This window comes from Mercenaria mercenaria, chromosome 17 (assembly GCF_021730395.1).
Source record: "Mercenaria mercenaria strain notata chromosome 17, MADL_Memer_1, whole genome shotgun sequence".
NCBI lineage: Eukaryota > Metazoa > Mollusca > Bivalvia > Venerida > Veneridae > Mercenaria > Mercenaria mercenaria.
This window is the reverse complement of record NC_069377.1, coordinates 65,828,802-65,846,065: the sequence shown is the minus strand read 5'-3', so window position 1 is coordinate 65,846,065 and position 17,264 is coordinate 65,828,802. Positions and strand designations below refer to the sequence as shown.

General features: G+C 35.6%; 1 protein-coding gene and 1 long non-coding RNA gene across 2 annotated transcripts in view; both read left to right on the top strand.

Moving 5' to 3' along the window:
• The window catches only part of LOC123537099 (uncharacterized), a 58,515-nt gene that overhangs the window by 12,497 nt on the left and 28,754 nt on the right, over window positions 1-17,264 (top strand). The window contains exons 12-24 of the mRNA XM_053527887.1: window positions 449-659; window positions 807-920; window positions 1,182-1,307; window positions 1,550-2,429; window positions 2,817-2,928; window positions 3,297-3,453; window positions 3,773-5,096; window positions 5,252-6,921; window positions 7,314-7,436; window positions 7,938-8,054; window positions 8,290-8,319; window positions 8,954-9,029; window positions 9,462-9,543. Coding sequence (XP_053383862.1) covers window positions 449-659; window positions 807-920; window positions 1,182-1,307; window positions 1,550-2,429; window positions 2,817-2,928; window positions 3,297-3,453; window positions 3,773-5,096; window positions 5,252-6,921; window positions 7,314-7,436; window positions 7,938-8,054; window positions 8,290-8,319; window positions 8,954-9,029; window positions 9,462-9,543 — 5,022 coding nt within the window. The remainder of the gene's footprint in view (window positions 1-448; window positions 660-806; window positions 921-1,181; window positions 1,308-1,549; window positions 2,430-2,816; window positions 2,929-3,296; window positions 3,454-3,772; window positions 5,097-5,251; window positions 6,922-7,313; window positions 7,437-7,937; window positions 8,055-8,289; window positions 8,320-8,953; window positions 9,030-9,461; window positions 9,544-17,264) is intronic.
• Window positions 8,030-12,206, top strand: LOC128550129 (uncharacterized). Its single transcript, XR_008368105.1, has 4 exons — window positions 8,030-8,050; window positions 8,290-8,319; window positions 8,954-9,029; window positions 9,462-12,206. It is a non-coding gene; the product is annotated as an uncharacterized LOC128550129 (long non-coding RNA).

Sequence of the window (17,264 nt, the reverse complement as noted above, 5' to 3'; positions counted from 1 at the left end):
AATTCTATAAATTCAGATATACGAAATGGATTATGTAGTAAGTGTAACATGAAAGTATTAGAGGATGATTATCAGTTTTATTATTGTGTCCTAATTAAAGTTACTAGTATTTAAGGTGGCGGAAATTGCTTTTTGTCATAACGGGTCCACAGCCGTAATATAGAGACATTCAAAAAATGGTATTGTCATTTGCCGAATATCTCTTGATTTTCAATAAAACCCAAACTTTCAAAAGCCCACGCTTTTTACTTTTGCGAATATGCTGAGATTTTGAACATTCTTCTCTCTTGTCATATTGCATCACCTCTGGTTTGGCAATATACAACATGTTTGTATTTAATACTATGTACATGTTGTTGTTTTTGTCATAATTTAACAGCGTTTGCTCCAACAATATAATGCATAGTTCGTGTGGCTGTGTAGGTTGTTGCTTGGTACAATATTGCAGGGTATGTTGTTGCTGGGAATGCTGTTGCTTGGTATGTTGTTGTTTGGTACGTTATTACGGGATATGTTATTACGTGGTACGATGTTGTTTGGTATGTTGTTGCTTGACACTATTTTGTTTGGTATATTTTTGCTTGGTACGATGTTGCTGGGTAAGTTGTTGCTTGGTACGTTGCTGTTTGATACGATGTTGCTTGGTACGATGATGCTGGGTAAGTTGTTGCTTAGAACGATGTGACTAGGTATGTTGAGTGTCTTGTATCATGATCTGAAAGTTGTTATTTATAGTCCAAACGCAATGTCTAATGTAAAAGAGTCTTTAAAATAAGTAGCATCTTCTGATTTTATATGTTCTTCAGATATTGACGACTGTAAAGGAATTATATGTCAACATGGCGGCACATGTCGGGACGGTTTGAATTTCTACTCTTGCACATGTGTAGAAGGATATACATCAACCCATTGTGAGAAGGGTAAGCCGTTAATTTACGAAATCATAGGTTGTTTGATACTTATACTTTACATGAAAATTCTTCTTGTTAATATATTTTGTTCTTGAAACATATATTTTGAATTTAAAAAATGTTGCGTGTATAGATCACGGTCAAACGCAGATCTCTGTTTTGCTCTCGTATTCATCGTGTAGAACAGTTCTGCCTTACCGGAAGTAAATTGTTTAGTAGATTGATATCGAGTGGCCAAAACATAAGTTCATACTTTTGGTGTTTTAACAGATGTAAATGAGTGTTCCATTCATAACGGGGGATGTCAGGATGCGTGTATAAACACAGACGGCTCATACCACTGTGGATGTTATGATGGTCGGCAGTTGAAGCCTGATGGCCGCTCGTGTTCCGGAGGTAAACAATTATCATTGATCTTTTGTGACATACGTCACGATAGGGCAGAAATGATATAAAGACGTTCTTTTAGATTAGTTTTAAAGACGGATGTTAAGCAGTACCATTCTTAAAAGAGTGACGATGATTGATGCCCGTTCTGTGGGATATGAAAATTTCAAAGTAAAATCCATTGATTTATATGTGAGTAAATCTTGAGCCCACAAATTTCATTTTTCTGATTTAATGTTTATGGTTTGCAGGTGATCGTGACACCGTATTTGAACGATTTGTAATTGCTGATGGAAAATTACCAAAGGCTTGTTTTATGCTGCCACTGGCACATTGTACAGATGGCAAGGGCCTTGGCACCCAGCTCACCTCTACATCAGAATGGTACAGTCTCACAGCAGATTCTGCAACGTCCTTTACCTTGGGAATAGCATTTATCAAGGTCAATGACTTGTCGTTACCTGTATCAATTGAAGGCCTTGAAGTTACAGTTTCCTCGGACGAATTTCAGCTCAGTTATGGTACCAAATACAACTCCAGTGAAGGAACCATTATTAAAAATGACGAAACACCAGAAAATTGCAAATCATTTGAATTTGTTGAATCAGATATATTTGAATTTATATCGGCTGGTTCCTTTTTGAAAACGTATTTGCTGAACTTGTTCCCGGCTTTACCAAACTGGATCAAATTTGAAAAGACGCGCGAGTCAGTTTTAGCCATCCAAGATCTGAGGAGCGATTTAGTTTACGGAAGACACATGGAACAAACTGCGTGGTGCGAGGGGGCACCTGTTCTTCAAGATCATCTTTACAGTGTATTCAGATTTGGTTCAGCATTTTCTCTAGAAGTTATGGGAGACAAAATAAAAGTTCCAAATCCTCTAGCGGGTGATAAATTTTGCTTCATTATTGACCTATGCCACAGCAACGGTGGTAGTATATTTTTCATGGTACCCGAAGAATCGAGAAATCTCCTGGAGAGCATAAATGTGTTCAAACTGCTTAAACAGGAAGACCAATTGACCATTCATCCAAGAGGCATTGGTATTTCTATAGTGAATGGGATTAGCGTTAACCACGATACAACAGAGCTCCAGTTATGGAATGGAGACACCATGTTTCAGTACCCGTAAGTTTTTATATCTTTGTTGTCTAAACTATCGGTTCACAGAATTGGAAAGCAAATTTTGAATATTTTTAAATATACATTTGTCAATATACTTGAAACAAAAATGCAAACACTCTGTCAATATGTCTTAACCAAATATACTAACACCCTGTCAGTACATGTAACCCAAACATATTAACACCCGTCAATATATCTGAACCAGATATACTCACACCCTTTCAGTATATTTGAACCACATGTATGCTAACACCCTATCAATATATCTGAACAAAATATACGCACACCCTGTCATTATATCTAAACTTAATATACTCAGAAATTGTCAATATCAGCATTTTAGCACAAAGTTAGTATAAATTTGATTCCATTTACATTTTTTAATTTCAGAGTATTTCCAAAGGGAGATTTTTGGATAGGAGCCGATGTTGTTAAAAATGATACAAAACTATTGGTGGAAGGAAGTGCAGATATATTTATCGGCTTGCCAAACATAGAAATAGTAATTACATAAAGTTGACCTATTCTTGTAAATGCGGTTGCAGCAGTCAATCATGAAGGATTTTGTTTACCATTCAAAGAGAAATGTATTATCAAAACTTTAAAGGAGACTTTTGCCAGCTTTTCGAAACTCTAAAAACTCTGCCATAAGCAGTTTTATTTGTTAGTACGTGTAAATGTAAAGATAGAAAGTAATTCAGGGGAAGTCTAAGACAAACTTCCTTCATACAAACACTCGTGTTGGTTATAAAAAACAGCAATCTGCTACGTCAGGCATATAGTAAATATCTGATGTTAAATAGACGAAGTTCTTTCATGTAATTTATAACAAGCCTTATTTTGATATTGTATTATCTCTTTTCCATTTAGATGCTAACATCCATATTTCTAGATGAGTGGAGTGGATACGTGCGCCTCACATTGTCAGCATCACCTACACTAAAATTCAAACTTTTTGGGAACCAATATGCAGTAACGTTCAAAAATCTTGTTACATCTGAAATGAATCTCTACCTTTCCGTTGGCGGTAAGTAAACAACCCTTATCTTAGATATTTCCCACGGATGGATAGTTTGAAATATACCTGCTATCCAGCTGGCATCTTGGAGGCCTTTTGTTCTACCCATGTGTCTGACATATCTGTTATAATGTCTAGAGTGTACCGGTCTTCTTTCTCCGCTCTTAAAACTGGAAAGCCAGAATGAAGTAATTCATATTCCATCGTTAGACATCACAAACTACAAAACAAGACTGGTAGAAAAAGATAACAAGCCTTGATTTGATTCTTACTTTCTAATCGATGTTTAATTAAAAAAATATGTCTAACGAAATAATATATATTTCAGGTCCTCATCGTGTTTGGTGTGGGGAGAAGGCCAATCCACCAGGGTTCTTCTTTTCTCTCCGGCTGGAAATCAATCCATTTAAGGGTGTTCCGATGTTGGCAGACTGGGGTATCTCAAATACTCACAAAGCATACGGATTTGTTACCTACGAGCCTCCTCAAGCAGTCCTTGATATCAACATTAAAGAAGATATACTGAACTTCAAAGATATATTAGATCGACTGAAAGTTCGTTTTAGAATAGAACTTAAAAAGCTAGGCATCATTTTTAGGAATACGACACTAACCTTGGCTGATGATATTGAAATCAACATTGAAACAATGAAAAGTCTTGTATCCGTTCTTTTGGATGATATTCTATCAGGGGACTGGAAAGAAAAGAAACGAATTTTAGAGCAACTATGGCAAGAATTCCAAAAAGTAGAACACAAAGTTAAATTATTCTCCGATGACACAGAATTTATAGCTCAGAATGCGTATAAGAACCTTACAAATATCATTAAGAATGAAATTGACGTTGTAAAAACTAATCTGAAGAATGCTATGGAAAAAGTTACCAACACTTTGGTAAGAAGTTCGTCTAAGTCTGGATACACTGGCTTCGGTTTGAAGTACACCACCAATTTGAAATTTCATGGTTTGAAATTAGGAGAGTTTGACTTAGAGATTGTTGATTCTGTCGATCATCTTTTTAAATGCAGCCGATTTGAGAAAATCAGGAAACATTTTGAAGGCGAGAAAGCTTTGAGATTTATAGGAAGGGCATCCCGCTTAGTGAAATTGAATAAATATATTAAATTCCAGGCCGGAGGAGGCATCGGTGGGGCACTTTCTTCTGATAAAGACAAATTTGCTCTTCAGCTTCAAGTGTATGCGCAATTTCTTGGAATGAAGGCGACGACAGATCTTTTTATAACCAAAAACGGTTTATACACTTACACGGAAGGGAACATATGGGACATATTCTTGGCACAATTAGATGTTTCGGCAGAGATGAAATCAGAATGGCATAACATTGTTTATAAAATAAAAGGACGTTTTGTTGCAAAGAATAGGAAAAGGAGACAAATACAAACACGAAGCGACTCATTCGAAGACAGTTATTTAGACGCACTTAAAAAAGTTGTAAATACCATTGCCGATATGGCTAAGAAACGATTAAGCCAGGTTCAGGAAGGACTCACAGCTGCCCAGGGAGGACTTTCAAAGGCACAGAATTGGCTTGAAGAAAAGAAAGTTGTTGTTAGAAGAGCTAATGAAAAGTTTGACAGTGCTGTTGCTGCACTAGGAAGAGCTAAAGATAAGTTAGATGCCGCTAAGAAGCCGTTTGAAGATGCTTTGATAAAACTCAATGCAGCGCAAAGAAAAGTAGATAATCTTTGTCGAATCCGATCATGCAGGATATTGTGCATTCCAGGAGTTAAATGTAGGATATGTCGTAAAAAGTTGGATGGGCTAAAATTCCATACCCTTGCTGCAGATTTACGAATTGTATGCTTAAAGTTCCAGATCCTATATGCCTTGCTGCCAATCTGGCTTGCAGAATTGTACGAGGAGCAGCATACTTAGCTCTGGAAGCAGTGAAAATATTTGTAAGAGCTCCAATGCTTGCCTTTGATGTTGCTAAAGGTGCAGTTTCTGTAGCCCAGTTTGTCGTTGATAAATCGCGTGTAGTTTTGGATGTTGCAGTGGGTTTGCTCGACATGGCCCAGACAGGTTTAGAGTATGCAAAAGGTGTCCTTGAAGCAGCTAAAGTTGTATTAGAGGGAGTTAAAATCGCTATCGGAGTTGCTGCGAAAGTTCTTGAATTTGTTATAGATGTCGGATTAAAGAATTTACTTGACGTGAGAAATTGTGGTTTCAATGTTCAATTGTCAACTCACGATCTATCGGTATTCGACATATTTTGCGACGTTAACGCCTTTAGATTAGGATGGAAAACTATAACTATTAGAATCAACTTCAAAAATATCGTGCAGAGTTTATGGAACGCGGCACGAGCTACAATCGATATGCTGAGTAAATTAATTGGCGGAATTGGAAGAAAACGTAGAGAACTGGAATTCAGAGCGTCTGCAAAAATGCACGCTTATCTGCGGAATATTAGGGAGGCTGAAGTAGAAAACGGTACATATCAATATTCCAATGACAGTTACGACAGTATAGATATTGTAGATGAAATTCTTGGATTTGAAAACAACACTGACAACGATTACGACAGCCGGAAAATCATTTTCAAGGAAAAATGCAAAACGACCTCTTATTTGATGAAATTTATGCAAGAGGCGTTTGGATCATTGAATGAAATTGTGAATGAATCAAAACATTACCTGGATGAAATGTCCTCTCTGAACGATCAGCTTCAGCAGTTCACTATTGACGGCCTCGCTGAAAATATGACACTGGATAACGCAGGAATTAGTAGAGACTATGCAGAACGTGATTATAACATGACTGAAGATGACTTGAACAGAGCATTGAACGAATCAAAAGCAGCTCTTATGAATGACCCACTTCTTCGTGAAATTAATTCTTCAACTACACTTGCAATGGAAAACTTAAACGCAGAAAAGGATTCTATAGAATCAATAAATTTTCTTGAGATTTGGTTGGATGCCATGTCAAATACTTCAAGTGAATACTTCAATGCTACCGAATGCAGCGGTTTAAAAGACTGTGTTCGGTATGCGATATCGGAATTATATGCTGCCTACGAAGCGGAAGATTTTCCGAATATAGATAACGTTAGGCAATCCATCCTTAACCTTGAATCTATTTTGATTGAAGTATTCCAGAATCAATCGTCCTTGATAGAAGAGTCAACCGTTGCCATGGACAACATCATGTCAAATGTGACTTACTTAGAGGAAGTCAATCCGTTTTGCTCGGAGGCACCTGTATTTCAGACGGAATTGAAAAACCAAACAGTACTAAATGGAACAGATGTGGTATTTACTTGTAACGTGTTAGGTAGTCCGTATCCAAAGATCCAGTGGTTCATGAATAACGAAATTTTACCAAATAAAACGTCAATAGAGCTGATCATTGCGAATGTGACTGTCAATGACAGCGGAGAATACACCTGCCTGGCTGGAAACGTGGTAGCGAACATAACATCAAGAGTTGCTTACCTTAAAGTTGTTACCTACGGTAAGTTTTCTACATACATGTATAGTGTGAAAAAATTAATGTTTATGATGAGTTTTCGGTTGTTTCACGAATTGGATTCAAAGGAACTGTCCATTTATTTTACTTTTGGGAATCAAGAGAAATGTCGTCTTTGCTCTATTGCACCGGTCTTTATTTCTGTTCCTGCTCTGAACAAGATATCTTGCGATTGTCGATTTATTTACTAGCTGGACGTTCTTTAAACAGAACACTCATAATGAGTTTGATATTCTTAAATACAGCTATGGCATTGTAAACTTAAGATACGGTTTTCATGAAATCTTTATTTTGCTGAATCTGAGACACTGTAAAACGTTTTCTAAAATCCTTATTAATATTATTCTATTAATACCAAAGAATTATACGCTTTTCAGATGACGATGAATGTGAGACGAATCAAGGTGGATGTGAACAAATGTGTGAAAATTTTATTGGTTCCTATGTATGTCGATGTTTCCATGGTTACAAGCTAAATGATGATGCGAAAACATGCTCCGGTGAGTAAAAGAATACCAGTATTTTTGCAAAACCTAGCAATGTATGTGTCGTGTTACAGCATTAAATACTAGCTTCTGGTCTCAGGGTAATTAGTTTTTAGGAGTTCCGCTGAGGCCGATGATAGGGGTGATAATAAGAGTTTATTGTTAACGTCACGAGAACAGACTAAATGGAATCGAGGCGGCTATCTTTTGTTTTGTTGCGTTCCAAGCTTTCAGAGGATTTTCAGATAGATTTGATTAATGTTCTCTTTACCACTGTGTTGTTTATATAAATGGCAATATGTTATCGTCCTTAAAATGCATGTATGTATAATGGGACTTAATCCTAAACATCTTTGCATTGTTGATTCTTTAGATGTTAAGATGCGTTTTAAATAAAATTTGTAATATCTTCAAAAGCCAAAAAGATGCAAGTGCAAAGATTCCACATGACCATTTTGTATTTGCTATTTTATTATTAACACAATATATTCGTGTTCAATTTATTGTAATTAACAGATGTAGATGAGTGTCTAATTGGAGCAGGAAACTGCGAACAAACATGTCTGAACAGTCTTGGTTCTTACTACTGTGACTGCAAAGACGGTTTTGTGATGGACATTCCTGTCAAAGTAGGTACACAGAATCATCTGAAATAGGGTGATTTGTTGAAAACTGAATTAATCATATTTCAAAATACCATATCACTTTACTCGGAAACTTTTTAATGTATTTCCATTGAAGTAGTCTTATTCATGGATAAATTATTCAATGCAATTGTAAATTCAATATTACAATACTGGTTTTATCTTGTACACATTTTGTTCATAATTTCAAGATGCTACATGACATATGCTTCTGTATTTTTTAGATGATGCAGGTTTGGATGATCGAACGATAGGTAATACATACAAGTTCTTCTGTTATTCGTTGACCGCTTTCTGTTTTACATTTAGTTTGTCTGACATAATTCGTAATACACATTGTTTTATATATATAAATTCAGTGGTGAAAAAAAGAAAACTTCAGATTTTCTTTCGTTTTTAGACAGTATTTCAGTTATGTAACGGCTGGCAGTTAACCTAACCAGTGTTTTTGAATTCTGTAACAGTATAAACCTGTTCTCCGCAAGTAACTGCCATCTTCTCCACATGCATAAGAAGTGGAGGGCGAATAATTTCAGACACAATGTCCTTTATAAAAACGTCACAGTGGCATACGGCCCGCCCGAGGATCGAACTCACGACCCCGCGATCCGTAGATCGGCGATCTCCCTACTGAGCTTAGCGGGTGGGTTATCTCAAAATTGAGTGAGTGAGTGACGATAACAGCCTCCGGAATACATTATTATCTGAAACCTTGAATGTTTATATAAAATAAATAAATCAGTGTTATTAATGAAAGAAAAAGAAGTTACAATGAGCATCATAGAAATGTACATAGACATAGTTACACTTTCGATGCATTTTCACTTAAATGTAAGTAAGACAGATTAGGAAATGTTGATTAAAATCATTTTAAACATGTGTTTACAGCGTTGATGGTTTCAATAAATGTGCTGGGTGTTGCGGTTTTTGCTGCAGTAGCTGCCTTTACGTACTTTAAGCGAAAGTAAGTACACACCTTAACAATTGTATGAAATGACTGTAAATTATCAAATGCTAGTCAATTACAAACAAAATGTTAATTCAGATATGTCTGTGGACCCTGAATATGTTTTAATTACAATGTTTCTAAAATTTCGTATTCTTGGTTAGAATGCCGTTTGAATTCTATCCTGAAATATAGGGTTGTTTGTTTTCACGTCATTTTCACCGAATGATATATTAGTCACCAGTGTAATGAGCATTTTAGATATTATCTTGTTTAAAAGTCAAGCTTGTTTTGCGAGTTGCGTTATTTGCAACTATAAGCACAAATTCAGTCTTCTGTACAGATTAGATAGAACGCAATCCACACACTTTACCAAAGTGCAACTCAAGAACAAAGTAATTGTTTAAAATTGAATTTCTAAATATATCATTTTATCCTAAAAACTTTCAGGGTTCCAAAGATCTTACCCGAGAATGAAAAAGAAGTTGAGCTTACTCCTGTCAAGCCATTTATATATGGGCCAATTGCTGAAGTAGAATATGGGCCATCAAAGCCTGTTTTCAAGACTTTTGTGTTGCAAAATATCCGAAACGCCAAAGAATGAAAAACTTATCTTAAAGATTAGAAGACGTCCCAGGGCCACGATATTATGTTTTCACAACGATAAACTTGTTGAATGATTTATAAGATTTGAAAAGCAGATGTTTACGATTGAATCCAGACTATTAAAGACAAGGAAAATCAAGCCTTACTAGAGTGAAAACAGCTGTTTTTTCTTCTCCAGAGGTTTCTTTTTCTGAAGAGTTTATTTTACTAAGAATTAATTTGCCTTTGAAGGAAAATATTGTTATTAAGATGTGTTGCTTTCTTTTATTAATCTGTATATTTATTTTAAAACAACATATAGCTGGGATGATTTTAATCAATGTGCAACTGTTAATCGTCATTTCTTTGTTTGTTTTTAACTGAATGTTATGATTGTTCGATAATTTTATTTAACATTAGGCTTCATGCCGCTGTCTTGTTATATGTTTTATTTTTTCAATATGTATTCCTTTGATTCCGGCATGTTAAATGACTCGTCGTAGTCAATAACCTTTTTAAATATCAGAGCATTATTAACCTGTTTGATTTTTCTTTTTAGATCTGAACTCTACGAACACGTATATCGGTTAAAAACACAAGATTATTAGGTTATATAACAGTAATTTTGCTAAAAATGTGCTTCCGTGGTGTAGTAAAAAAGTCGCTAATAAATAGATCCTAATTTTTCCATTGTTCGCGCATTTGCGCGTAAACCGGGGGGCCAAATAGGCACTATTTCACTCGTTGAATGTATTTTACATAAATAAGACACTTTTCATGCTTATATTCGCATGTTTTCGAGTTGTTTACTTAAAAACGAAAATAGGATGTTAATTCTGCAGATCGCTTTCCAAAATGCGGCAAGATGAAGGTACCTCACTTCAGTTGACTTGCATTTCACTGCATACTATTCAACATCCCGTTTTCTTTTCGTTTTCTTGAAGCAAATGTGGAAAATAGGTCTACGATGGAGTGAAAATCTATAAACTGTATCAAAATTGATCTGAAGCAGCTGAATTTTATATGAAACAAAGAACAATTTCATTTATTGGTATACAGCCACTATAGTTAAGAAATGGAAAATATACTTGTTGGTAATGAGCTGCCTTTGAGTTGACATTCCGTATACTAGTGTTATATATTTTGACATTCGACACCCGATCCTTGATACTTTGTAACAGTTTCTATTGTGTGTGTATGATTTATACATCTGAATTCATGATACAGAGTACTGCAAACTCCCATTTTTAATGTTATTTAAATCGCAATTATTTGCCATGAGGTAGAATTGTCCGGTGTGCTTGCTTTGTTATACGCACATGCTTCATTTACGGGAACGAACGATTCGCCGTCCCGAGTTTAATTACATTTGCTCGGAGACCCGAAGAAATGTCCGCGGCTCCGTATACGTTTTGTGTCCAATTTCTAATGATTGCGTACGATATTATTTTATTTGCATAATGTTAATAGTAATCTTTGAATATTTAGCAACATATCGGGATGAATTGCATTTGGTATTTTGTAATATAGTTAAAAATAGTCTAAATCGCCGACGTTATCTCCTCACATTTTGCTGTTCGGCTACCTCCGTAATGTGCGTGACGTCATAATTTTAGGCCCGGGTGAAATTAAATAACGCTGGGGATATCATCGTGAGCACTTATACAGAGTAGGTGTATTTTTGGGGGTCCGTGTTTTAAGGTTATGGGGTGGGAACGGGGCTTATATTTTTGTACACGGGAATAATGATAAATTAGGAACTATAATATAACATTATAATATCAATTATTTGTCGCTTAAGGATTTTTGCGGTGTAATTCTTAGTACATTTTCGGACTTCAAACAAGTTTATTTTTCTTGTTCTTCTGAACGGACTGAAATGCATGCTGCTGTATTTATTTTTGTGGGCATTGTTCTGGATGTAATTTTGGGATGGGATCAATTTGTTTTGTATTTGAGGCTCCTATTTTGGCCGTTTAAAGTAGATTGAAGGCGAGTTGACGCAGTCAATCTGATATAGGAAATTGACATACATTTAAATAGTTCAAGGGCGAGACCGCCATTGATCTTTATAGGACAGTTCTTTGTGCATTTAATAAGTCGGAGGCAAGGTACTGCCATCGACCTTTTATAGGATCTAGAACTATAAGTAACAATTAAATCTATATCGAAGGCGGGTTGTCGCCGTCGATTTTGAAGATGCTTTTTTTCTGAAGTTGAGCTAATCCTTAAGGTAATAAGTAGGATTTTGCTAGATTAAGTAATATATTATAAGGAGCCTCACTCTAATTGTTATATTCTTTTTCAGGAATTGAATTGTTATATTTTGGTTTTTGTGCTATGGGATGGGTAGTTTTTATGTAGGGTGTTGGGCTGGAACTTGGCGAAGTTGGGAAGTGGTAGATTAGAGTTCTTGTTTAGTAATTTTCTAAATTCATGGGGTTTTAATTTCATAGTAAACTTCGCCTCGCTCCTCATATCATTCACTACGCAACAAGTCAAATTAATACTTGATATTTATTACATGCATAATTAAGCATATAAAAACAAACAGTGTTTTAATATTGTTATATACATACATCTATCATTAAAAACAATAGTTGAACTTGAGATCGTATTCTTACTTCTTTCTAGTGTTTTACACCCATCCCCCTCGCACCATTTAATGTTTAAGCTCCAGTGTTTGGAATGGATTAGCCAGTGAGATTCAAAATCTTTTATTCTAAGTAGAATTTAGTATACATGCACCCTGGCTGATTTGTTCCAACCCACTCTTGTATATTATGTCAGTCATGAGGCAGACCATGCAGGTGCGATGATGGTAATGTGCCACCCAACCAGTATGGTGTGGTTGTCATGTTACTCTCGTTATGTATTAGGACTCTAGGACAAATTCATCCCCTATCAACATTGGTACAACGGGTTACTATGGGTTGCCCCACCCCATACGTAACTGGTGTACTTTATCCTCATGACTCACAGAATTATGTGCCCCGTTCGCAGATATCATTTGTGTATGACTTAATATATCACTGACAATGGATAGGCATTTAGACCACTTTTCCATTTCCCTTATCTACCGTGATTGTAGATCACTGTTATGGCTCCTGGGTCGGGTCGTGTGTCCGACGAACGATCCTGGAACCTTATGTAGAAGCAACTGCATTATAACTGTTTTAACCAGTCTCATTTAACCTTTAATTGTTAACATTGCAAAACGGTCAATTATACGCCTTCACTTGAGTTTTCCTGACGATTACGTGACAGTCTCCTGAGTTCTGGGATGTATATATCTCTAGCCGGTCCCCGGGTACGGGGTGGTGTCAGAATTCCTGTCAAGGTTATTGCCCTTTTTATTTGTTATTATGCTATGCTTGACCTGGATAATACTCCTTTTAAACTTGGTGCAATTCTACACCATGATTGGTGGTACCTAGTTGTATCCCTTAGTAGGTGTGGTAATACGTGGAGGTCACGAAACTAGTAGTTCATTTTATCACTTAAATTATCTTTTTATCTAACTTTCATTTTTGTTTTGACTTGTTCCACACACATTTGCATCTAATGCCCAAGCATTACGTTTTGGTATTGCATATAATATCAACACAGGCCAGGTTAAATTTACAAAGGAAACATATTCACCAAATATGATTTTTCAACAGTATACTCTTTCAAATGTTTCAGTATGTTTAATGTCAAATACCCAATAACACATGCCATATTGGTTCATATGTAATTCTCGAACTGAAATGCAATATGAACCTCAGTTTCTTCTATGCTATAGTTTTGGTTTGATTTACTACTCTCCTTCACATTACTTATGGACTTCAGTTAATGTGGTATATACTTTGTTATTAAATATATAATATATTCTTTTGGTACACATATTTGCTCATACTCTACATAGCAGTATTTTGCAGCAAGTGTCTCGCAAACATGTTCTTTTATAGTTTTGCTATGTGCAAACACATGGCTGTTTACTTGTGTTTCACATTTGAAACAAATTAAACTAATGAACGATTGCCAATTTTTCTATTCTTAATATGCAACAAGACATGTGGTCGCTAAATGGCGTTTCCCAGGTCAAGAAGGTATAAAATCATCTGCTCCAACTAACAGTCTGATGCCTTCAAATATTTTGAAGTCGGGACAACTCAAGAGAAAATACATTTCCACAATAAACATACAAAGAAAATAAACTAGGTTAATGGTGGCCATCTTTTAACAACGAACATTGCGTTTACAATTTCGGGAGAGAGCCACTTAATATGCAACAAGACACAAGACACATGGTCTAACAGTCTTTGTGCGTAAATGATGTCTATAAAGGATCACGGTACGATTGCCTTCAGATATTCGGAAGTCGGGACAGCTCAAAAGAAAAACAAATTCCATAATATACAAATAAAGAAAATAAACTAGGGTCATGGCGGCCATTTTTTAACAACGAACATTTCGGGAGAGAGCCACCTAAGGAAAGATTTTGTGAGATCATTTTGAAGACAAACCAGCAATTTCATACAAGACACTTTTCAGGCTTCCAACGGGGTAGTACCGAATCTTGGTACGCTTTTTTATGCATTTCACTGGTCCGTTTTTGATAAACTAATCATGTGATGAATGATTAAAAAATCTATTAGATAATTTAGTTTTAAGGAAGATTTTTAGATATAAAAAGATTGTGAACGAAAAAAAAATAAGTGGATCTCCAATTAGAATGTAATGGTTTCCATTAAAAGCTACATATTTAAAAGCGTTCGGTTTTACCAACGGAGAATTTAAATTGTTGTTATAATTATTTATTATAGATTTCTCATACTGTGAACTTAATAGAACCACTGTGTTGTTTTCAATACATAGACACTAATATAAAAGCTAATTCAAACTGTGTCGGAAGTCCAATGCAAAATAATCGCTTCATATTAATTATGTACATGATAATAAGACTGAAATAAAGTTTTGTACGGTTTACTTTATTTGAAATAAGTGTCAGGCTCCAATCTATTTATAAACATGCATCAGTTTTCATATGTTTCTTATTCTCGGTTTAAAGCAAGGGGAACATATGGTCAGGCACAGCTGAAGTGTATATGGTTACTGCATGACATTGGGATTCGAGATGAATATGAATAAACCAGGAGTACAATGTGCATATTTTCGGGGAAAAATGACACCTTAAGAAATTATGAACTCTTTTTGCACTGTTCGTCTGAAATGTCATATCTAAAGCTATAGTTCGGTTTTGAGTGTGTGTTCGGGTTTAACATCTTTTCAACTATTTTTCAGTCAGAAATAGAACTCTTGTGTGCACTGTTCGCTGAAATGCATAATCAAACTATAGTTCGGTTTTGAAGTCAGCGGTGTTTTTATACTTTTAATAATGGAACGGTCCGTTATTTAGGTAATGTTATTCAGTACAAAGTGGTTCTTACCTAAATAATGTAAAGTAAATCATGTCGATTTCCCTAATTGGCAGACGAGTCTATAAATTGAACTCTCAAACGTCAAAATCAAACTATATTAAAACCGTGTCTGTATTTGTGCACTTGTTGCAAAAACGGTTTTGATGTTATTGCATATTGTTCCTTAGCCATAGGCTTATATGCTTTGCTGTCCTCCCTTTCAGTAAATGCGTTTTCAACTTACACTGTAGAAAATGTCGTGATAATTTGCGTAGTGAATTATAGATATTTTAATCAAATTAGACCTAAATGTCCACTACGAAATCAAGGCATTAGTTAAGCAACAGTAGGAAGGAAAGATTACCAAATGTATCAAGAATGAGGACATAGCTAAATTTAAGAACGATTTCAAGATATTGAGGGTTACACGTCTCTTAGATTTGGAGAATGCCCAGAGGATTGACTCCTTCCCGTTCTGGCCACTCTCTTAAAAGTTGAAGAATTCATTGTTAAGGACAAATTAGCAATATTTCTTATTACAGCAAAAATTACGAACCAAATGATTATAATATTTTCAGTATATTTGAATGTATTTCATATGCATTTACATTGTCTTTAGGTAGTGAATAGTTTATATTTCTTTGCAAAAGTCTGCTTCTCAAGTGACATTACGCATGCTTTTTCTTTTGTATTATGCTGTAGAATGAATAATATTCAAAGTATTGACTATCTCTTTCCTTGTAAATAGTTTTTGAAAACTAATGTTCTTTTCGAGGGAAATTACACATATTTTCTGTATTGAACTTCCTGGTGACTTATAGGCACATTGGGCCGTGTACGTTTACCTGCTAAGTATTGTATGTAAATTATGCCTCCATACTGACACAAGTCACGTAAATAAAAAAAAACTTCGAATGAGCGGTCAGACACGCTGAAAAAATAACATATTATGAACTACATTTCGGAATTCCGTTAGGGCCATCGCCTTTGAATGTATTGAACTGAAACGCGATACTCGATAGTACAATGATGAAAACGCGAAATCACGAAACTACGATAACGGAAACGCGACAACACGATGATGATAAAGCGATACTACGATAACGAAAACGCGATAATACGATAGTACGATGATGAGAATGCGATACACTATCGCGTTTTCACCATCGTACTGTCGCGTTTTCACCATCGCACTATCGTATTATCGCGTTTTCGTTATCGTGATTTCGCAATTTCATTATCGTAATATCGCATTATCACCATCGTACTGTCGCATTATCACCATGGTACTGCAGCGTTATCATCATCGTACTGTCGCGTTATCACCATTGTACTGTGGCATTATCGTCATCGTACTGTCGGGTTATCACCATTGTACTGTCGCGTTATCGTCATCGTACTGTCGCGTTATCACCATCGTACTATCGCGTTATCATCATCGTACTATCGCCTTCCAGTGCCCATGCGCATAGAAGAATTTCCCCTCCAGTGTTCTGGTTTCTATTTATCTTGTTATTTAAGCACTGTTGAAATTCAAAATGATTTCTATTGCTTGCTAATGGGTTGTGAAACGTTTTTCAGCTAAAATCAAATATATACTTTGGCAAAAACTCTGCAGGTCAGTCGCTTTAAGTTTTCTATATAGTATAAGATTAATAACAACAAAAAAGAATGTTATACTGTACCATGATCAGGGCGTTTTTTTTGGTCTGACATGAATATTTTCACAAATATGATGATGAACATTTTCACAAATATGATGGCTTTTATTTCTACACTGAAAAGCAAATGCATGTCTTGTAAAGCTCAAGTTATCGATGTTGAATTCCGTAAGACGCATAAAACTGAAATTGGAGCATCGCAAATATTCGAAGAATATTGTTTGCAGTTTTCATGGCACATATTTTCATTTTAATGCATCAAAGTCTGGCAATTTTCTGCAAAAATAAAATAAAAAGTAAAGCGGTTTACAACCAAAAGTGACAGAGTTAACGCCCCTTTACTCAGACATTTTATTTATGATTTTACAGGAATGAGAAATGCAGTAAAATTATATCTGCACAGCATTCTGAACCTGTTCAACATCCCACATGCTTTGTCTCCTAAAATTCATTTTTCTGTAAATGTCTCTCAAATTGACGAAAGCTGAAAAAGCATGCAAAATGAATGGTTAATTATGTTTTGTTTTGGATTAATTAGCAGCTGTAGCTATAGGAGGATCATCAATAAAATTCATGGTTTTCACACAGGAGCACCCGCGTTCGAA